Source organism: Rhineura floridana, chromosome 7 (assembly GCF_030035675.1).
Source record: "Rhineura floridana isolate rRhiFlo1 chromosome 7, rRhiFlo1.hap2, whole genome shotgun sequence".
Lineage (NCBI taxonomy): Eukaryota > Metazoa > Chordata > Lepidosauria > Squamata > Rhineuridae > Rhineura > Rhineura floridana.
The window spans coordinates 131,238,787-131,262,201 of NC_084486.1; the positions used below are offsets into that span (position 1 = coordinate 131,238,787).

The 23,415-nt window shown below is 42.9% G+C and overlaps 1 protein-coding gene and 1 long non-coding RNA gene across 2 annotated transcripts in view; one reads left to right on the forward strand and one right to left on the reverse strand.

Moving 5' to 3' along the window:
• WDR49 (WD repeat domain 49) overlaps positions 1–18,186 on the reverse strand; it is a 140,510-nt gene extending 122,324 nt beyond the window's left edge. Inside the window, exons 1-2 of the mRNA XM_061634496.1 lie at positions 18,013–18,186; positions 17,471–17,761 (exon numbers count right to left, since the gene is read on the reverse strand). Of these exons, the coding sequence (XP_061490480.1) occupies positions 17,471–17,626 (156 nt within the window). The 5' untranslated portion in view covers positions 17,627–17,761; positions 18,013–18,186. The remainder of the gene's footprint in view (positions 1–17,470; positions 17,762–18,012) is intronic.
• LOC133388538 (uncharacterized) lies at positions 788–18,067 on the forward strand. Its single transcript, XR_009763857.1, has 3 exons — positions 788–854; positions 4,572–4,831; positions 17,856–18,067. It is a non-coding gene; the product is annotated as an uncharacterized LOC133388538 (long non-coding RNA).
• Positions 18,187–23,415: the final 5,229 nt, after the last annotated feature.

Genomic DNA, 23,415 nt, shown 5'->3' on the forward strand with positions numbered 1-23,415 from the left:
CAATCCTGCCCCTTTAACTTGTACTTCACACGAGGGTTTGCTAGGAGGGTCATAGACCCTCCTTTGGGAGAAGACTTAGCCAAAGTAGGAAATGAGCACTTCTGCCTTTTCTTTGTCATCTGTTATCATTTTGCCATCCTCATTGAGTAGCTATACCACTGTTTCTTTTCTCTGTCTTTTACAATGGATGTACCTGAAGAAAGCTTTTTTGTTGCTTTTGGCATCTCTTGCTAACCTCAGCTCATTCTCAGCTTTACCCTTCCTGACGCCACCCCTGCAATTCTGTGCTACCTGTCTGTACTCTTCCTTCATGGTCTGGCCTTCCTTCCACTTCCTGCATGTGTCCTTTTTTGTTTTGAGGTCATCTCTAAGCTTTCTGTGAAGCCACATTGGCTTCTTCTGCTGTCTTCCCCCTTGTTTCCTTGACAGAATTGTTTGCCATTGTGCCTTTAAAATTTCCTCTTTTAGATTTTTCACACTTTGTCATTGGTGCCTTTGAAATTTCAAGCTTTGCTTCTTTGAGCTACTCAAGGAGCTTGTTATGGTCTGTACCATCCACTCTCTTAAAGCCTTTTGCTTGATCAATTCTGTAGAAGCTCTCACACACTTTTCAAGTCCTGTAGCCGCCATTGTTCAAGCTGAGCCTGTTCAGAAGTGCCATTTCAAAGGCTGATGCCTGAATAGATACAAGACTAAGGCTTAATTTAAACAGGAAGCTGGGCATGCTTTTGAAAGAAAGAAAGAAAGAAAGAAAGAAAGAAAGAAAGAAAGAAAGAAAGAAAGAAAGAAAGAAAGAAAGAAAGAAAGAAAGAAAGAAAGAAAGAAAGAAAGAAACTAACTCACCCTCTGGGTAGGTAGGTGTCTGCAAAGCTAGTGTCTCATTTAAACTAGGTTGCTAGTTATGTGTAGAATTTGACGATGCCAGAGATCTGTGGGTCTCTATACCCTGCTGGTTTTGCTTTCTGTAATGTATTAATTTCTTAAATCTATATCCTGCCTTTCCTCCAAGGAGCTCAGTGCAGCATACATGGCTCTTCTCTCTCCACTCTCTTTATCATCACAACAACCCTATGAGGTAGGTTAGGCTGAGAGATTGTGAGACTGAGAGAAAGATGAGCTTTCTGGACGAGTGAGGATTTGAGCCTGGGGCTTCCCCATCCTATTGCCACCCACTAGTCACTGCACCACATTGACATCTCCCATCCTAAAGCTACATTTGTGGGGCTCAGAGGCCCAGTTTAAATGGGACAGGCATCCTTCACACAAACTGCCCCTCCCTGAGTCTCTCTGGTTCCTTCCTCCCATTATAGCCCTCCACCCACATCTCAGGTCTTTCCTGAGAATCCACCAGCCATCAGGATAAATTGGGGGCAGGGGGAGTGCAGGGGCCTGCAGTGGGTTGGAAGGAGCAGGGCATTCCCCTCACATGAGCATCCCTGCATGAGCACTACATTGGTTACAACAGTGGTTGCCAATCCGGTGCCATTCAGGTGTTTTGGATTATAACTCTGATCATTCTCAGCCAGCACAGCTGGGCCAGGTGGATCTGATTGGACTTGTAGTCCAAAACACTTAGAGGTTGCCAGGTTAGTTAAGGCTGGGCTACAAGACCTTGTCTCCTCCAGCAACCTGAGAGCAGTGCTGTCCCAAGACATTCTACTGCCCAAATGGTGTTCCTCCATCCCATGATGGCCAACACTTTGGGGGGGAAAGTCTTGCTGTACCCCTCAGACAGCAATTCCTGCTTCCATCTATTCCCCCCTCCACGGTGCCATCTGAAGCAGATCACCCTGCTGTATGGCACAGGCAGGCTCTGGCTCTTTCAAAACCGTCTTCACTTTTCCCTCACTGTCTCTGATACACGAGCTCCCTTCTCAATATAGTTACAAGAGTAACCTTCAGACCCCAGCTCAAAAGCCAGCTGTCATGGAACCTTTAGTTAGTCCTTGTCCCCAGGGGAAGTAAAACCTGAACCCAAGTAACAGCAGTCACTCACACTCAGTTTCATTTTCTCTCATTATTTTTCCAATCTCAAGTTCAGTTCTCCACATTTCTACATCAGTTTGCAGTTTTTAAAAAAAGCCCCCATGAAAATTCATCAGCATCTTAGTGCAAATTTCTCCTAATATACACATGCAATTTTGCCTAATATACACATTTTTGCAAAGCAATTTTTCCTAATAGGATGCATTTTTTAAAATTATTTTTTTACCCTGGCCTTTGACCCCTGAGACTTACATTTTCAGGGGTCACCCTATTCCTGTGATTGTAATTTGTTTTCATTGTTTTTCCTATTGAATTTTAAACTGTTGCAGCCCTTCCTGGGACCTGCTAGTGAAGGGTGGGCAATAAATTTATAATGATGATGATGATGATGGAGAAGGTTATTTTCACTCATCTGTGCATTTTATGAACATTTTATCCTGATATCCGCATGTTTATAAACATTACTTGGCTGAAGAACTGCATTGCAAAATTTGGATAAGTGCAGATTTCAAAGAGTGATTGTGTTTGGGTTTGTGTCTTGCTTGGGAAACCTCAAATTAGGGAGGTTTGTCTTTTAAAGTGAACAGAATTCAGTTTCTCCTCATATCTACTTGTTACCTTACTCTTTCCCTCACTCCGCCCACTCTCTGGTTGTTCACCTTCCCATGAAGAGCACTTCTCAGTGGTCCTAGGGATAGACAGATCAGTCCATTTCTAGCCCATTCTGTCCTGCAAATTATTTTTTTTAAACCTGCATGAAAATTCATATTTAAACACATATATTATCACAAAATACATATTTAAACATACATTTGTATCTCCATCCAAGCATTTCTAAATGCACTGTATCCTTAAACCCATATTTTGTAAGGTACGAGATTTTTTAAGAACTGTATTGTAAATTGCAAATTTTATAAAAGTGCAAAATCCAGGGGGGAGAGTACGTTTCACTCTGCACACTAGCATAGGAGATGCGGATCAGGTCATTTTGCATTGGAATCCTCAGAAACTGAATTCCTCAAGACTCCCTAAGCGGTCCTATCTCACAAGGGAGGCAGAAACTAGACAGCCTGTTCATAACAGATGCACAGACATATGCAAAGAGAACCCCTTCGTTTAATGATAAGGCAGGAAATACTCTATATTCCACTCTGTCTCCCTTGGGTCACTCCATCTGCAGAATTACGCATTTCCATACAAATTTAATACTAATCTCAGAGGTAATATAGAACAGCTTTTCCCACTGATTTCTTTCAAGAGTACATGTAAATGTGACAGCTCTCTCCTTGGAAGTGCTTCACATTTAAACTATTTGTTGGTTCCATGCTGATGTAGTAAAATAGGGTGCCTGTAAAAGATATTCTAGGAAAACAGCCTCAAACCTACTCTCAAGACAAACTGCTTAAGTACATGGTACAGAAGGAATGAAATTGTGACAATGCCTGTAGCTACAAACCACATATGGACTCCAATCAAGACAGAGTCTTGTGCAGCAACACACTTGTTGCCCAACCAAATGATCGGAGATGTGCACTGCCATGGACCAGTGAGATAGTGGTAAATTTTGAAGTGCAGGAGCTCATCATTACAGCCTTCATAGACATATAGCCAACAAGAGTCCAAAAATACAGGCAGCTATGCTCATTCATTTTACACACACACACACACACACACACACACACACACACACACACATGTAGAGGCAGTACATAGCATAATACTCTATTATGATCAGCCAACAGTCACAGAATAGCCCTCTATGCTAATATGTCACAAACTATAGTTAAACTTGAAAGCCTCATTATCACTTCATCCACTTGCCAGAGGAAGAAGGATCCAGTCCATTAATTACCCTAGAGCTTCTGCAGAAGACATCATTTGTACCTCTTTTGAAAAATGTCCTGGAGCTGTGCTTTCCTGACAACAACACCATCCTGGTACACCTTTGCCATGGACAGAAATGCACAGTTCCAATCCAGAGAATCTTCACACAGTAGCTACTTGCTTGGCTGGGTTAGGTCAATCAGAATTGATTCAGAATAACCCTGGAGAATGGTCCCAGAGTGAACCAGCATAATTTCAGAACTGATGCAGAGAAAAACTCTAGCCCCCATGTATAAGCTATGGAGTTCTCTGTAGACTGCTTTAGCTTCTTGTTGGGACTGAGACTTTTTCTTCACAGAAAATGCCACAATTGTCACGGCAAGTCACTTTACCCTAATTGCTCACCACAATAAAACAGCCATTGGAGAACATTTTCCAAGTGGCCTCTTTTTGAATCTCATTCCTGGCAAGGAGGGCACAGCAGGCAAGCCTTGAATGCAAAGCATCTGTTTCTTTGTTCATTCATCTTCTGCTTGTTATATTTTCTATCTCCTTTTTCTTCCATCTTTCCTTTCTACTCCCTTTCTTTCCTGCTCCTTCTTTATTTCTACTGAAACCATCCAGGGGCAAACTTCTGAAAAGTGAACTCAGAAGGGACTATAGTTCTACAGATGCAACAGTGCCTTTATGGACACCCTGGTTATTGTTAGTATGTTCTCCCCAGATGTTTAACCTTAAACCTTCATTTCTGTTGTTTACAGCTACTGCATTTAATCCTGTCTTTGAATGATTCCTTCTCTTACGGCATGCTTCAGAGAGACATCTACTGTACACTGTAGGTAGAATGAGATGGGAAGATTCTGGACTGTGCCACTTCTGGTGACATTTTGACACAAATACCCCACAGTAGCACAACCACTAGCACATCAAACCACACATTACAATTGTGGTTATCCATCTGTGGAATGCGCTCCCCAGTGAGGTCCGCCTGGCTCCTTCACTAACATCTTTTCAACACCAGGTAAAGACTTACCTTTTCCCCCCAGACTTTGATGGCCTAAGATGATATTGCTTGTCATTTATGAGTTGCCAAAGCTTGCTATGGCTGTTATGAGGGTGTTGTTGTTTTTAAAGCTTGTTTTTATGGTATAATATTGTTATAGGATTGAGATAGGGGGCTGTGGTGGATTATTTCTTTGAGTCCCCATCAATCCTATGATCAAGCTGGAAAGACACAGAGGGAGGCCTGTTCTCTGTGTCTGAACCCCCAAAGCTATGAGTGATAGGGGAGCAAGATCTGATGGACTCTTAATGCTGAGAACCCCTCCGTCTTATGCTCAGGTTGTGAATGTGTGTAAATAAAAACCATATATCCTATAAGATACCACAGTCTCCTTTTCAAGGAAACCAAACCCCGGTAAGTGCTAGGACCCCTGCTCAGAGATTGGGGTGAACGCAACAAAGTACTTATTTGTATTTTTAACAATGTTGTAGAGCTAGAATTAGTTCTCTCTGTGGTGTGTTGGTTTTCTTTATTCCAAAGCATTTATGAAATGATGCAACAATACCTGAACTCTGAAGTGGTACAGTCTGTTTTAGTCTATTAGTTGGCATAAAGTGTAGATTGGTTCTGAGACTCTGGAAAGGGCAGCAGCTCAGTAGGAGAGCACCTGCTTTGCATCCAGAAAGTCCCAGGTTCAATCCCAGGCATCTCCAGGTAGGGCTGGGAAAGAGTCCCTGCCTGAAATCCTGGAGAGCTGCTGCCAGTCAGTGTAGACAGTATTGAGCTAGATGAAGCAATGGGTCTGACTTAGTATAAGGCCGCTTTCTCTGTTGCTGTGACTCCACTTGTGAAATTTTTGGAATTAATCTCAAGGTGAAATATCTTTTGAATTCATTGTGAGTTCAAATGACATCTCAATGGACGCCGCTGACGACTTAGAGCTGAAAATGGCGGCTCCCGGATGTGCTAAATAGGAAGGTCATTTTTATCCATGTGGGGCACCAGGCACATATTTAATCTATCAAGAGATTTGTAGGATTGGGGAAGAACAGATCTGTCCATTACAGTTGCACTCACCTTTCATCTTGTTTTGCAAATATTTTGCAAAGAAAAAAGACTGTCAGCTCACGTCGACCGTTTTTCCAGTCTTGAGTTCTGTTCTCCACATTTCAACACAAGTTTGCCATTAAAAAAAAAATCCTCAGGAAAACAACATTTTAGTGCACATTTCTCCTATCAGACACATTTTTATGCAATTGTGTATATTATCTTTGCTAATATGTGCATGTTTACATCCATTTTCTCCTAGATAATGCATTTTTATAAATGTTTGGTTGGGGAAGTGCTTCTCACAAAATGCAGAGCAATGTGAATGTTGAAGGACTGGCTGCATTTCGGTTTGCATATTGTTTCAGGAAGTGTGAATTAGGAAGGTGGTGAATAGTGAAGTGGTTAGAGTGTTGAGCTAGGACCTGGGAGACCAGGGTTCAAATCCCCACTCAGCCATGAAGTTTCCTGGGTGACCTTGAGCCAGTCACAGGCTCTCAGCCTAACCTACCTCACATAATTGTTGGGAGGATAAGATGGAGAGGGAAGAGAACCATATATGCCACTTTGAGCTCCTTAGAGGAAAGGTAGGATCTAAATGTAATAAATAAATGAATAAATATGTGAATCAAACCGATTTTCTCCCCCTTCTCTTGGCAGGAGGCTTGTGGTGTTCAGTGGTGTTTGTTTCAAAGCCTGAGCCACATGTCATTTGCAGACCACCTTGCAAAACTGTCAAAGGCTAAAGAGAGCATCAGGCAGGAAAAAGACAAGTGACAACAGTAGTCAGTCGAAACACATTTCAGTGTCTTGAATGATTTTCGGGACAGAAGGAGGTGTGACTCCCTGCACAAGGAGGAGCTGTACATTCTCAAAAACTCTATTTTTTTTAATAAAAAAAAATAGGATTGCTTGAACACAACAGTAAATCAGAGCTTTTGCGAGAACATCACACTCTCTGTCCTCCCTTCTGCCCTTGCCGGCAGTTGCTCTCACCAAGAAGTGACTTTTGCATCCACCCACGTCTGAACAGTGGGGGTGTTTTATGCTGCCAATGCAACTGTCTATAACATGCCAAGGTTAAAGAATTCATGTGGCTGAGAGTGATCATGCTCAAGATGTTTGCATGCTGGGACTTCACAGTTTGTCCAGATAAAGCAGATGATGGGATAAGTAAGCCTAAAGTCCTGGAAATGCAGAGCACAAAGGCAGGAGATCGCAAACAGCTCTTATCATACAATCTAGGAGAAACGCAGGCAGGAATAGTATCCAGTGCCGGTGCCAGGCTATTTTGAGCCCTAGGCTAACTACTTGCACCCCCCCCCAAAAAAATAGCTAACATCAGTTTTCAAAAACAGATGTCTTGTAGAAAAAATGAAAAGCACAAAACTTGAAACTGCTAAATTTATTTTAAATTGCAAGAATAAGTAATACAACAATCTTTGATTATCTTTCCCAAATACAAAAGAAAATGTTTTAGTACACAAATCATTTTGAATAACCTTGTGAATTGTGATGTTAAATTTAAGTCTCTTAAAAGTTTCAATTTCAGGCACATCAAAATCTCACTTTGCGTGCCTTTTCATTTGCAAATTTTGTCACCAGTTCCTTCAGGTCAAGTGATGATGCTTGGGCATGTTCAATTGATATATAGTTGTTAAGCCAACTAGTTTCTTTTGCAACATTGTTGAGCATATGTAAGTTTTTATAAGTTTGAGGTTTGAGAAACTGTGTTCACCACTTGCCACTGACACTGGAAGTGTAAGAAGAATCCTTAGAGCAACAGAAACATTAGGCACATTATCCAGGAGTTTTTGTTGTAGTATGAAGAGAAGTACTCCTTGCGGCGGCATAGACTTTGGAAGTCTTCGAGCTATTGCTATAAATTCACAGCACAGATCTTCAGCATCAATATCTTTGTTTCCATTGTGCATTAATCATTTTTCCAAATTCTTGCAGGCCTTAAGTACATCTTCAGTAGATTTTTTGTTGATACTCTATACATTGTAGCACGCCTCCCCAATCTCCAAGCAGTGAGATTTCAGGGGTCCCTGCACTCCTCCAGGGATTGGTTTCCTTTGGGAAGAAGGTCAGCAGAGACTGTGGTGTCTTTATGAAACATGGTTTATTTATTTACACACATTCCAACCTGAGCTTAGGATGGAGGGGTTCAGGGCATCAGCAGCCCAATATCCAGTTTTTCCATCTAGGTTGCAGGAGGCATCCTATAGCCATGGTGCAGAGAGCCAGCCTCTCTGCCTGCCATTCTCCAGACACAACTAAAACTACAAGCCTCTCCTGGGCTCCAGGACGGGGGATGCTCTCCTGAAGAGTTTCAATGACATAAGGGTCTTCCTGGTTCATTCACTGTTGCTGGGCAACTGATTATCTTACCTGGCCACTCTATTTGCTTAACAAAGGAGAGACTCATCTGACCAGTAGAGTAAGTTCCTCATTCCAAGGCACAGGATTCCAAATCAGGGGCTGGAAAGGGGACTCACAGGGATCATCCATTCCAACCCTCATGCCTATAACAATATCATACAGGAAGCCAAATAGAGAATTATATTGTTGTAGCTGTTGGAATCTCTCTTCAACAGATTGTATGGCCATGTCTAAGACAGCATAGTAGAATCTGACTTTGAATTTCTGCTTTGAATCTTGCAGTGCCTCTTCTTGGGCCTCATACTCAAACTGCCGTTTCTTTCTCCTTTTTCTAACCTGTTCTGTCTCAAAGTTTGGTAGTATTTCTAGCTCCTGTAGCATCTATCAAAACTTGTTGAAAACCCTCATCACACCTGCAGCCCACAAGGTAATTCTTGGTCACTTGCAATTGGCTTGTGTAGCTGAATTTAAATCAGCTTTTTTATTTTGTAGTAGCTTGCTTGTAAGATTGACTTCAAAAAGGATGTTGTACCATGTAACAAGGGATACCACAAACTTGAACTTATAAATTGCATTAGCAAGGGCCTTAGCTTCAATTCGGGAAATATTTCCAGATAAACCTTTTAGGCTGGTGTCATCAAAGATCTCTATTAATGCATCATATATACTACCAAGATGTTATCTCAGTGGCTCCAAAGCATCGATCCGACTCTCCCATCTTGTTTCACTCAATGGCTTAACAGTTATGCCTAAGTCTGATACATAGCTAGTTAGAATTTGCCAACCGTGAGTTGATGCAGATAAATAATTATAGATCTGTTGAACCAAACTGAAGAAACTAGTTGCTTCCAGACAACACTTAGCGGCATCATTGACTACCAAGTTTAAAGAGTGTGCATTGCAGGGCACAAAAAAGGCACATGGGTTTATGTCCAGGACTCTGTTTTGTACGCCATTTTCCTTGCCTTTCAAGTTACTCCCATTATCATAACCTTGACCACGCAGATTCTCAATTGGCAATCCCATTTGCTCAAGCTGTCCAAGAAGAGTTTCTGTCATAAAGGTACCTGTAGTCTCCTTTAGTGGAACAAATCCCAGGAAATGTTCTCTTATGATAACCTCAGGCTCAGACATCGTATTATTTGATGGTTTGATTACATCAACATAATGTACAATCATTGTCATTTGTTCAATATGACTAACATCAGGTGTCAATCCAGAATAATTGAGTAGTATTTGGCTGAGTTTGCATGTGCTAAAATTTTCTGCTTTATAGCACCTGCTAGAAGCTGAATAAGCTCATTCTGGATATATTTTCCTAGGTAGTGAACCATTGTTTCTTGATCTTTAACTCTGCACAAATGTTCATTCATGATAGGATTAAAAAGGGCTAGATATTCTACAAACTTCAAAAAAATTTCATTGCTAGCACTGTACAACTTTTCAGTTGTACCACGGAATGCCAAGTTTTGCATATAAATTTTCAGTTGCAATTTTTACAAGGGTTAAAAAAACTAATCTGTATAAAACTGTGCCCCTCAAAGGTCAGTAATGCGCCCCTCTGAGGTCTGTGTCCTAGGCGGCTGCCTAGTTGGCCTAATTATAGCACAGGCCCTGATAGTATCACAACACCAAGACCTGTCCTCCAATTTCTCAAAACTTCTTCACACTACAAAAGAGGCTTCTGTTTTTCTGCCTCTTTCAATCTATTTAAAGTGACTATCTCAACTATATCAACTGTTTTAATATTGTTGCTTCCTCCCTGCTAAAACAAGATCAGCACAGCACATGTCTTCTTTCTATTATTTGGGCTGATTGCAGGTGTTGCCACCACTCATTATATGTTTAGAGGCACATGTTACCAAATTCTTCTAAGCTACACAGGAAGTGGATTGGACTGTGAAAGACCAACCCAAACTGTGTTTGCGTTTTTACAAATTTGTAAGGCAGCACAATATCTCAGAGAGGAGGTCAGGTCTCCTGCTCCCCTGGTGCATTCACTATAGCTGCCCAATTTCCCTGCTTTTTCAAGTTTGATAGAAATATTTGTTGGCTATAGGTACGTTATTAAACTCCAAGGGTTTGTTTTGCCTATTAGTGCATTTCTCTGCTTTTTAAGCTGGGAGGTAAAAAATGGGATCTTGTGCAAGTTTGCTGAGAATGGATTTGAATGCTTATTGAGTTCAATGGGATTTACTCCCCTGCAATGCTTAGGATAGGTGAAACTGAACATGAGGGATGGGGAGAGGAGGAGGAGGAAGAGCAGGGGGAGGGGAGGAGGAGGAAGGGCAGAGGGGAGGAGGGGGATGGGAGCAGGCAGGAGAGGAGCAGGCAGGAGAGGAGCAGGCAGGAGAGGAGTGGAGGGGGAGGGCAGGTTCGATCATTTGCATGTTTATTGAGTTCAGTGGGATTTACTCCTGTGCAATCATGTTTAGGATAGGTAAAACTGAACATGGGGAGGGAAGCCTGGAGTGGGGAGAGGGGGAGTGGGAGAGGGAGGGGGAAGGAGGGGATTAGAAGAAGGGAGGGGAGGGGAGGGGAGGGGGAAGGAAGGGGCAAAAGGAAGGTGATGAGAGGGAGGAGGATGGGAGGGCAGGTTTGATCATTTGCATGCTTCCTGAGTTCAGTGGGATTTACTTCTGTGCAATCATGCTTAGGATAGGTGAAACTGACCGTGGGGGGGAAGGAGGAGAAGAGGGAGGGAGAGCTGGGGTGGGCAGGGGAGGAGGAAGAAAGAAGAGGGGAGGGGAGGAAGGAGGAAGGGAGAGGAGAGGGAAAAGGCAGGTCTTATCATTTGCATGCTTATTGTGTTTAATGGGATTTACTCCTGTGCAATCATGCTTAAGATAGGTAAAACTGGGGGAGGAGGAGGGGGAGGGTAGAGGAGGAAGAAGGGAGTGAAGGGGAAGGAGGAGGAGGGAAGGGCAAAGGAAGGAGAAGGGAAGGGGCAAGAGGGAGAGGATAGGAGGGAGGAGGAGGGTATGGCAGGTTTGATCATTTGCATGCTTGAGTTCAGCAGGATTTACTCCTGTCCAATCATGCTTAGGATAGGTGAAACTGACCTGGGGGAGGGGGGCAGGGAGTGGGAAAGTGGGAGGAGAGGCGAAGGGGAGGAGATTGGGTGGGTAGGCAGACACTGGGCAGAGGGGAAGCCCCTTTCCTTTCCAAAAGGAAAACATTGTGACCAGTATCGTTTTTCAGCATTTCCCCCCACCTTTTTATTCTACAGCAGGCACATGTAGCCTCCCACCCAAATTTAAACCGAAGCTGTCACATCCACACCAGACCTTTATTTCACTTTAGACAGTCATAGCTTCTCCCAAAGAATCCTGGGAAGTGTAGTTAGTGAAGGTTGCTGAGAGTTGCTAGGAGATGCCCTGTTCCCCTCACAGAGCTTCAATCAGAGTGGCTGACTGTTAATCCACTCTGGCCACTGGAGCTCTGTCAGGGGAATAGGAGTCTCCTCTCAGCCCCATTCACAAACTACACTTCCCAGGATTCTTTGGGGGAAGCCATGACTGTCTAAAATGAAATAAAGGTCTGATGAGGGTGTGGCCCCGATTAGCCAAGCCAATCAGCTGTGAGTCTGGCTTTTAGAACACTGACAGTTGGTTCTTACTGAGCATGCCCGGGCTTATCATTGACTTCAATGACCTCAGTTGCTAGGAGTGTCTTTTACCAGCTTCATCTGGTAAGACAGCTGCAGCCATTTCTGGACCCAGATAGCCTGACCACTGTTATCCACGCACTGGCAACCCATTTAGGTGGTGCATAAATGTAAATAAATAAGGGAGTTCTACAATTTAGGTGGTGCAATGGAGATGGCTCTCCCTGATCAATAGTACCTCTGATGGAGGTGAGAACGTGGAGCAGAACTTCTCCCCCCCTGCTCCTGCACATTTAAGACAGGGGTGGGGAATGCGAGGCTCAGACCCAAATGTGGCCCTCCAGGCCTCTCTCTCTATGTGGCCCTTGGACTGCTAACCACACCAAAGACCTCATTGGCCCTGCTTCACACCCAAAATGTTTTTGCTGGAATGGAATATGTCCTTGAACTCTGATAAAACATGTTGCTTGTTTGGATGGAAGCTAGAGAGCGGTGTGTGAAGGTGTGTAGAAACCAGCCTACTGCAGAAAGGTAAAATTCACATTCGATGCTCCATCCAGTTTTGCCTCTGGCCCTGCCCACCATTGGCATGTGGCCCTTGGAAGGTTGCCCAGAAGGCAATGTGGCCCTCAGGCTGAGAAAGGTCCCACACCCCTGCTCTAATGATCAGGCTAATGAGGGAGGAAGCAGACCAGTTCTCAGCCATTGAGGCCTTTAAAACTGAGGAATGGGACTTTGAATTGAGTTCAGGAACAAACCAGAAGCCCATCCAGATGGAATAGGAAAGGGGGAGCAAATTATTATGACTGGGGTGGATTTTGTGGATAGACATAGGAATCAATGCTTATCCTATTCACCAATGGGAAAAGCTTCCAGTGCCAAATTTCTGCTTGGTGGGAAGCCATTAAAGTTGCCCAGGCAGAGAAAAATGGTGACTACCCTTGAATCTGCATCCCAATACATCTGGGAAGTTGGGATTTGGGAAAGAAAATCAAATATTTTATATAGTTTTAAAGACAATTAACAATAAACATCTAATTTAACAGTGAAAAGGGGAAAAAAAGAAGTATCAGGCTACAGTCCTCCACAATACATTCCACCAATGGTTACCAACATTTTTCTCTGTGCCTGGGATCCTTGGATGGCAAGCAAAAACTTGGCACCTGAAACTTTCCCCATTGTTGCGTAGGGAAAGCGTTGATTCTCTTCTTGATATGCTGCTGTTAAAGCCAAAAGAAGTCCTGAAGAAATTGGCAATTCCCACTGTCAAAAGTTGGAGGCACTTCAGAATAAGCAGCTTTTGGTACCAGTGGCAGATCTGAGGTTTTAATCGTTTCATGTTAGCATCCTCCACCCCCCTACACACCTTCTGCCAATTCTTTTCCCACAGAGAAGTTGGTGATCACAGAAGCGTTTGAACAGGAGCCCTGCGGGTGATCTGAAACTGATATGTCAGAGAGGAAATGACAATTCACTTGCTCCATTAAGGCTCAGAAATGAGACCTCTCCTTTTCGTTTGTCTGCCCACAGCTCGGCAGAAGTTGATCCTCTCTTTGCAAAATGCAGGTAGCAAACACAGCGTGAAAATGAAGCTGATAGTAAAAAGGGGCTCATCACCTCCTCAACCCCCTCTTTGTCTGGGGGGAAGCTGCTCAAACAAGGGATGCAAGCCATGCTCGTGCCAAGATATATATGGATGCCTTCAAGCTCCCAATAGCAGAATGGCTCAGAGAGGGGGAAAGGGCAGCTCGTGGAAGGCAAGCTATTGTAATCGCAATCACCTCAATTAGACCCAATTTAAACCACAGGCCTGACATGCTACAGTAATTAGAGATCAAAAGCTCTGCTTGTCTTGCTTTCGCTCCCTCTCCTTCCCTCTTAGTGAGGTGCAGGTTAGTGCAAGAGTATTTCATCTACACCACAGCTGCAGACAAGGCCAGATCAAAGGACATAACCATCTCCTCCCCGTCCACTCTCTGACCCATCAGTACCCATTACGAAAGTACTGATGTGTGCCAATAGAACTGCAATGAATAAAGCTGGAACTGATGAAAGCATCACCCAGGGTGCATCGCTCTGGTGTGCCCATGCGCCTGCACACATACACATAGCACACTCTCACTGATAAGCTAGGCTTAGGCCACATTCACATCATACAGCTGTTCCACTATTATTCCACTTTAAACCATCACAGCTCTTCCCCCCAGAAAATTCTGGGAAATGGAGTTCATGAAGGGTGCTGAGTTATTAGGAGAGCCCCTATTCCCCTCATAGAGCTACAATTCCCAGGATTCCCTGGGAAGAGGGATTAACTGTTAAACCAGTTGGGAAATCATAGCTCTGTGAAGAGACAAGGAGTCTCCTGACACACTCAGCAGCCTCCACAAACTACCCTTCCAGGGATTCTTCGGGGGAAGCCATGGCTATTTAGAGTGGAACAAAAGTAGAATAAATGTATGGTATGAATGTGGCCTCAGTTATTCATTTGCTTTTCACACTTAGTGGATCATTTGAGACATCTGGCTCAATATGGAGGATTATTTCAGAAGTGCCATAGCTCGGTGGTAAAGCAGACACTTTGTATGCAAAATGTCCCAAATTCAATCCCTGTTATCTCCAGATAGATCTGGGGAAAAGATGCTGTCTGGAAATCCTGGAGAGCCACCGCCAGTCAGTATAGACCAGGAATGAGGAACCTTTGGCCCTCCATTGTCTCCCATCATCCTGAGCATTGGCCATGCTGGTTGGGGTAACAGCATTTTTTTTTATTCTGTGCGAAGTACCAGGCACAAAGCTCTACTCACTAGCAGAGATGTTGCCAACATTTTCAATTCTCTGGTTTGGGGATGTGGATTTGGTTTGAGATGCCAGTTTGGATGTAATGCGAATTGAGCATCCTTTCCCTGCGTTCTTCCGCAGCTCAGAACCTATGCACCGTCGAATAGATGCATGTGTAACCTGTCAGTTTTCAGTTGCTAGTTTTGAGTATTTAGCACTTCTTTTATTGGTTTTGTTCAGTCTCTCGGTTTTATTTTCTGTCCTTTTAACAAGAAACTGGTCCACGTTCTTTTCTCAAAAACCTAAGTAGCTTGGACAACCATTTGCTTGTCCTCTTTCCACTTCTAAGGCAGGAACAGGAAGAACAAAAAACAAACAGGAAATTAGGGGCTGTTGTTTCGATGGTCCCTGAGAGGAAGCATTTCTAGAAAGTCAGACGTCATCCGACCGGAGTCTCTAAAACAGATGTGGAGAACTTGTGACCTTCAGCCTAAATTCACACAGGTGGAAGCGAGGAGAAAACAAGAAGAGGGTGATAGAGACAGAGAGAAAATGGGGTGGCAGCAAGAGAGAGAAAGAATAGGAGTGCCCCACCCAATACCAGCATGCAATCTCAGACAGATTACCCCAAGTGAATCCAAAGCTTGTGGGGGGAAAGTTTCCCACCCCAGCTTTACAGGCTGAGCCAAAATGCTATCCTTTCAGCTAGTTGCCAGAATTAAATGAGGCAAAGGCAGAGAGGAAAAAATCCTGTCGCTTGTACTTGGGCAGCTCAGAGACCCATTTATTGAGTGATAGCAACACAACAGCATCACTGCTTTTAATTCCATGGGCTGTAGAAGCTTCCTCTGAGGATCATTTCTGCTTTTTGAGCAAACGGCACCTCTGGGCCAAATGATTCGGGGCAGCTGGACCAACTCCACTTTTAGATTACTACTCTTCCTCTATTAGTACCTGCCATTCTGTGCCAGGCTACTGCATTAGCTCAGAGGCACACTTTGGATTTTGTTGTTGCTGCTGTTGTTTGCTTTTGTTCTAGGCCGTTCTGCTCCTCTGGCTTTTGCAACTCTTTAAAACAGATGGGTGTCATTTTTCTTTTTTTGTGCAAGGTACAACTGAAAGCAACCATTTATTTTCATAGGCCCAGTCATTGGACTGTGTGTGTGTGAGAGAGAGTGTGTTTAGATTACAAAATACCATCCCTCTTTTCTTTTTCAGACTCCTCTCTGATCACGCTTTTCAAAAGACACAGGACTCCTGGGCTTACACCCTCTAACCTTGCAGCTGTTTAGGGAAGGGCTGTAGCTCAGTGGGAGAGCATCTGCTTTGCATGCAGAACATCTCATGTGCAATCTCTAGCACCTCCAGATAGGGCTGGAAAAGATTGCTTGCCTGAAATCTTGGAGAGCCGCTGCCAGTCAGTGTAGACAATACTGAGCTAGATGGACCAATGGTTTGACTCAGTGTAAGGCAGCTTCCTATGTTCCCATAAACATATGCATGTGTTCCTTTCAATTTCTCTCTGTCATCTCATAGTAAAACATTACAGGCTCTCTCAAATCTATACCTTTACACAGAGTTTTCTTTTAATCCCGAATGGACGCCAACTGACATCACTAAGTGGAGGAGGAATAGCACTTTGCCGTGTTCGAGTATTTTTATTTCTTCCATTTATTATCTGCCCTTCACCCTAAGGTCCCAGGGTAGGTTATAGCAATTTAGAATTCAATATTAAAAGTTTTAAACAAATTACAGTCAAAGGAGTAGGATGGGTCCTGGTAACACACATCTCAGCTGTCAAAGGCCAGAGTAAAGAGGTGCGTCTTCAGCATATGACAGAAACTATATAATGAAGATGTCAGGCACACCTCTGCTGGGAAAGAATTCCTCAACCTAGGAGCTTCCACAGGGAAAGCCCTCTCCTGGGCCACACACACACACACCTGAACATCTGAGGGTAGCAGAACCAATAAGAGGACCTCCTCTGCTGATCTTAACACCTGAGAGGCTCTATCACACTTCGAGAGCTGAGCCTTGCCCTTGAAAATAGGTTCAGTGTCCACACCTTGCTGAGCTCTGGCTCAAAATAAATCTTTCTGAAACAAACTACTAGGATTAGAGTAATCGTCAAAAATACTGGAGACAACCTTCACAATCCAATCCAATGTTAGGCTTGCTTCGTATCACTGAAATCAGAGCGCTGAAGTCCATTTGTGTTGGATTGGGCTGAAGAGTTTACTAACAGAGTGCACCAGCCACCAGTCACCACAGTGTCTTCTCATTTACAGGACAATGGTCCGTTAAAGTGGGTAAAAAACAATAAAGAAGCCAAAATGCACTTTTTAGTTCTGTTTCCCCCACCCACCTCCTGTGCTTTCTAAGACTGCATATCAAGCTCCTGTATGGCCACCTATGGCTTTTTGTATAAGGTGATAACAATAATACTTAGGAAGATACTTCAGAACAGTAATCTTCAAGCTGTTCAGATTCAGCTCCAATATTAACTATATCCTGTAGTATGGAACTTGCTTTTAATGTTTTAACCCAGGGATGGGGAAAATTTTGCCCTCCAGAACTCCCATCATTGGCCATTAGCCATGCTTGCTGGGCTGATGGGAGTTATTGTAGTTCAGCAATGTCTGGAGGGCCAAAGGTCCCCCATCCCTATTTTAACCTTGGGCTCTAAAAAGTTGTCCACCTCTCACCTAGCTCATGGTATCTTCATGTATTTCCCAATAAGTTCTCTCTGCTCTGATCTTCCTTTCCCCCTTTGTCTTCTACTTAAGGGATGATAGGAAAGGTGATCACCCTAAAGCCCTTCTGTTCACTTGAAAACTTACCTTAAAAAGCTCTTGCATTTTCATAAAATCATGAATAGTCAGTCTGTTTTCAAGTCGTTCGGGACTTTTCACAGTCCCAGAATCTTCAGCTATGTTCACAAGCTGGTTCTCAGTTGTCACCATGGCTTTTTTTGATGCAAGAAGTTTGTTGCTCATCCTTAATTTGCTTTTATTTAAACTAATACATCTCCAAATGTGGTTCTTTGCTTGGCTTTTATGTCCTTTCAGAATTTTATTTCCTCCAGAATAATTTGTGGTAAACCAGCAAACCCAAGATATGGAGTACAGTCTCTGGAAGGTCAAAAAAAGTATTTGAATGGAAAAGAATCAAAGGAAGAAACACAAAGGCTTCAATCACAAATGTTTTCATTTTTATTTCTTACAGATTGCACATTCACTCTGGAATTCCATATGTAAACCAGAAAACACAAGTGGCTTTTTTGAATGATCAATACAATCCTTCCAGCAAATTTATAATAATTTACAGTTTGTTCCTGGAAAGGTAACAATCTATTCACCCAGAGAAAATCCATTTTGCTTACCTTGTTGTTATTGTTAATGTGCTATTTATTTAGATTAAAATTCCATTATCTTTCCCAAACACACTTGATTTGCTCCAGCACTCCTGTCTCTCGAGTGCAAAGTTGACACTATGGGCATTTAATGGGACTGTTTCAAGCAGCTGGGTTTCCTTTTCTTGTCTTAAGAGTTTGCAAGCGTTCCCTAGCAACCTTGCATAACACTAGCTGACTGTCCTTCCTGCCTCTCCCAATCAGGTGCTGAAATTGCTTAGCTGGTCTTAGGGAGGATCGTTCAAAGCAAGCCAGGAAGGGAAGAAAACCCACCCATCTGATTTAAAGACTTAGAAGCCATTCAGAACAGCAAAGGGGAGGGGGGCAGGCCTTCCATTCTGAATGGGCTCATGGACACACACATTTACAAATATAGTATTAGTGCACCCTTCATGAACCATTGGTCTGTTATAGCGCACCCCCATAGACCAATGAGCAGGAACCTGGCAGTATTACAAACTTTAGATTGGGGGCAAGCATTCCAGATGTAGCTGGACTCAGCCAGCATGGCCAAGGTTCAGGGATGATGGGAGTTGGGCGTCCACAACTTCAGAAGAGCCACAGATTCCCAGTCTCTGTGTCAGACCATCTGATGTTTAAGTGCTCAAAGAGTGGAAGAGCAGCCATTAACTACAATGCTGTATTTGCCACCAGATTTTGCTCTGTCAGTAAAAAGGGGCAGTGTCTCACTAGCATAGTGAATTGTAGCCAATTTTTGCAGTCTTCCCCCACTAAAAAAAACCAAAAAACAACAACAACCACATGTGAATGATGAACCTTCTGAGTTTTCCCAATAGTTTGGCTTCTTTGGGGGTGATTCAGGCACATCCATTAGGAAAAACTCCCTTATTCTGACAATTGGATTATTTATATTAGGGATGGTGAACCTGTAGCTCTTTCCAGATGGTGTTGGACTACAGCTCCCATCATGCTGGCCATGCTGGCTGGAAGGATGGGAGTTGAGAGTGTAGGAACATCTGGAGGGCTACATCCCTGATCTGTAGCCAATTTCTGAGCTTGGTGGGTCTACCTACAGACAATTAAGGATGGAAACTGAAGGGACTGGACAAAAGAGGGTCTCTAGCAACAGCAGAGATCCTTTATCCTTGCTGAAAGATAGTAGGGAAGTCAGAGGATGGGCAGAGGGCTGGATCTAGTTCTCCCTTGTCCCTTACTGACATGACTAAAGACTGATTGGGGTTGCACATGGACAGCCTCAAGTACTGGATAATGCTTTCATGTTTGTAAGCCTTGCGATATCATTGACACAAGATCTTGATCACCACCGAGTATTATCAGTCCCAGCAACCAGCTGAACATAAGTTTCAAAACCAAACTGAACACTAACAGGATGTGGATGGAAGAATAGGATTTTTTTAAAAAAAAAACCAAAACATTTTGGTAGATTTACCAAACAGCCAGTTCTTTAGACATGGTCACTCCCCCTTTCCACCTTACAGCCACAGCAAAAATTGCTCCACTTTGTAGCAAACACAGCCAAGCTTGAGTATGAACAAAGGAACGGTAGCAGTGTAGCTCTTTCCGATGGCTACGCCCCAGTTTTAAAGAGAATGCTTTGATCTCATCCTGCACAATGCATCAGATACCCCACATGATACTAAAATCAGAGCCCCTTCACCACAGTCACCAGGCTTAAAGAACACCTTTAAAGGCTAATCCTTTTCCTGCCGTCTATAGAGTTGTGATCAATTTCTGTCCTGCCGCTAAGAGTAATCCAAGGCTTTGTAGATGTTCACAAAATAAAAAATGCAAGTCGAAAGCTTTACACTGAGAGGCTGCTACTTTCCTATATCCTCATGAAACCCAAACTCAGACAATCAATTTCAGCAATAAGGAGTTTGAAAAGGGATGTTAGACTTGCCATGAAGTTTGCTATCCAGGAAGCTACCATTTTCCCCATTCCCATAGTGGCAGCAGCAGCTCGCTAGGGTGTCAGGAAGATCTGAGTTCTCATCACATGCTACCTGGTCCTTTTCTACTGGTGGTACCAGATATTGAACTTGAGACCCTCTGTGTGCAAAACCTGCACTCTTACCACTGAGCTATGGCCCCTCCCACCAAAAGTAAAGGGCTAACTCCTCCATCTCAGAAAGAAAGGCAAAACAAATCTAAATCCCCATCTGGAGCTCCCTTCCAGTTCTTGAAAATAATCACACCTCCGATTAAAAGTTGCAAGAAAAAAATTGCTTCTCGATGGGCAGATCCAACTTCAATATATACAATAGATGCAAGAGAATAAATGACACAGCAGCCAGAAGGAAAGAGTCAGGTGGGCCCTGATCAGACACCTGAAAAGGGGGAGGGATGGGCCAAGAACTGGGCGTATAGTGCCTTACTCCTTTCCCACACATGCACTTCTTTGTTACCGATCTCCTACCAGCAAAAAGAAACTTCCCCTTCCCATTCAGGGGCAGATCAGACAGCTGCTTCACATCCCCAACTTGACGTCAGACGATTGGGTCCAAGCCCACACAAATTTAGACATTGAGGTCCAAATCGCTGGTATCCTATTGGGCCTTCAGCTGGCAATGGACATTCAGAATAAATATCAAAGCAAATTGCATAATGGCATTTTATTATGAACTATGGCACACATATAAAATAAAAAGTAGCTACTGACAAAGATAACCAACATCCTGAATTTGTATGACTACATTTGACATGAAATATCTATGGGAATTGCTGTGCTAACAAACTAACATTTATAATAACCCCTGAAAGGCATGACACATAATTAGGTTTGCTCAAGGCTTCTAGGGCATAACTACTCTGTTAAGAAAAAGCGCCTTACTTACTGTTGGTTTTGTTAGATAAGAGAACAAAATGGAAAGTGTGGGTGTACGAAGATGGATCTGGTTTGCTATTCTGATCCATAGTCATAAATTTGTATTATAGTTGATCTTAAAGGCCTGATTTGATAGTACCAAACCCAATCCAAAACCAGAATCATCTTGTATGCTTAAAGGCTTAAAGGACAGCAGAGTCCCAGTATTATGAAAGACAGCGCTCATCTCAACCACCAAGGCAGCTGAGTGAACACCATTAAGGCTACTATAGGGAAGAAAATCAGGTTTGCTCTACCATGATGGAAGAGATCCAGGCATTTGCTGACAAGCTTTGGGCTGTTTATTAAGTTTGTCCTTGGTTATTGTGTTGATGTCTTTGTTTTAAATTTCATATTTTCCCCAACTCTTCCCCACTCAAGAATTGATTATTCAGCAGCAGCTTGGGTTAAATGAAGACTTATCATCCATTACTCCTTTAGATATTTTGTAGCTCTTCATGTGTTGCAACCTTGTATGTATTTTACTAAATGTTTATTGTTCTCTTGTTAACTACCTTGGGAAACCTTTGTACCAAAGTATGTATGAGCATCGATAGGCAAGGTAATTAGTTCCAACATGGAAGAGCTGTGTGCATTGACAAATGGAACAGAGCTTTGAACCAGCAAACTCTCTGCAGTCTCCAACTACTTGTATGTATAAGACCAATGTGCAATCCAGGCTTTGAGGGAGACAAGCAACTGCACACACCCCTGTAGTTTCTCAGTTGCCACCAATACAGAACATTTGGAAGCTAGGGGATTTAAAAGCTCTGTTAACTTTCTAACAGCAGCATTTTAGCACAACTAACAAATGCCTTTTAAAGAAAGCACCCCAAAGATAGTATACCACCATAATTAGAAAAAAAAACACCTCTGCTTGTCCAGTAACAGGCAAGTCATGAGATTGGATGTACTCATAAAATTGGAATGATGCATTTCCCCAGTGCTTTTAAGCTTTAACCGTACAATTGAAAAATTAAGTAGGCTTAATTCATTAATGTAATGCAGTGCTTTACTGAGAACACTTTAGCAGTTACACTGGTGCACAAACTCTCTGTGTTATCTTGACTCCTTTTCCTCTCATCACTTTCCTGTCGACATTTGGATTGTAAGCTCCTTTGGGCCATGTTCTGCTTTTGTTACATCCCTGGTGCTGTCCATCTCTATAAAAAGTCCCTAATGTTTTATCCTACTCTAGTGTGACTAGGATTGGGTAGGGCAGCTGTGAGAGTACTAGAAAAGGTCCTCAAATGCAATGATGTATCACAGAACACCAAAGTCAGGATCATTCAGACCATGGTATTCCTGATCTCTATGTATGGATGTGAAAGTTGGACAGTGAAAAAGGCGGATAAGAGAAAAATCAACTCATTTGAAATGTGGTGCTGGAGGAGAGCTTTGTGCATACCATGGACAGCGAAAAAGACAAATAATTGGGTGTTAGAACAAATTAAACCAGAACTGTCACTAGAAGCTAAAATGATGAAACTGAGGTTATCATACTTTGGACACATGAGAAGACATGATTCACTATAAAAGTCAATAACGCTGGGAAAAACAGCAGGGAGTAGAAAAAGAGGAAGGCCAAACAAGAGATGGATTGATTCCATAAAGGAAGCCACAGACCTGAACTTACAAGATCTGAACAGGGTGGTTCATGACAGATGCTGTTGGAGGTCACTGATTCATAGCGTCGCCAAAAGTCATAATTGACTTGAAGGCATGTAACAACAACAGTGTGACTAAAAACGTTCAGATAGGACTATGCAGAATATAGTCTGGCGTGATTCTCAATGGCCAGGTAATAGGGTTAATTCCAATTCTCTTCTAAGTAGTTTTCCCAAGTAAGCTTCTACAGGTCAAAATAAACCTGTTCTCCACCCCGATGCTAGGTGACCCACTCTGACAGGAATCTTGCAGGAGGTGCGCATAAAGCCTAGCTTCAAATAGGGGTTCTTTTGGAGTATAATTTACTCTAAAGATATAATTTATATTTAGATAAATTTCAATCTTTGGGAGGGATTCACATTCAATTCCCTTAGGTATTGTGTTCCATTAGTGTGCTCAGGTGTTCCATCAGTGTGCTCAGTAAACACACGAATTCTCGCTCTATCTTCTGACATCCTTCACAAGTTGGAGGATGACTGTCTGAAGCATGGAGCCTCCTGTATTCATGGAGACACTCCACATGCTTTAGAAATCAGGGTTCTAAAACATGCAGGAAGCCCCATGAGTATAGGAAACTCCCTGCTTCAGACAATCACCCTCCAACTTGTGAAGGGTGACAAAACTGTCAGAGGATGGAGCTAGCATTAGCGTGTTTATTGCACACACTAATGGAACACCTGAAGAGCACTAAGGTAGCTTGCTGCTTAGGAATTTTTCAAGATGCTTATTTTTTCAATGAGTTTTGCCCCGCTATCATTTTAGGGGGCAAATTTTAAACCTTTGTGGATGTGGAAGACATATGCACATCACCCACTACCTCCCAATTCTAAAAGATAATATAATGGAAACTGATTATACAG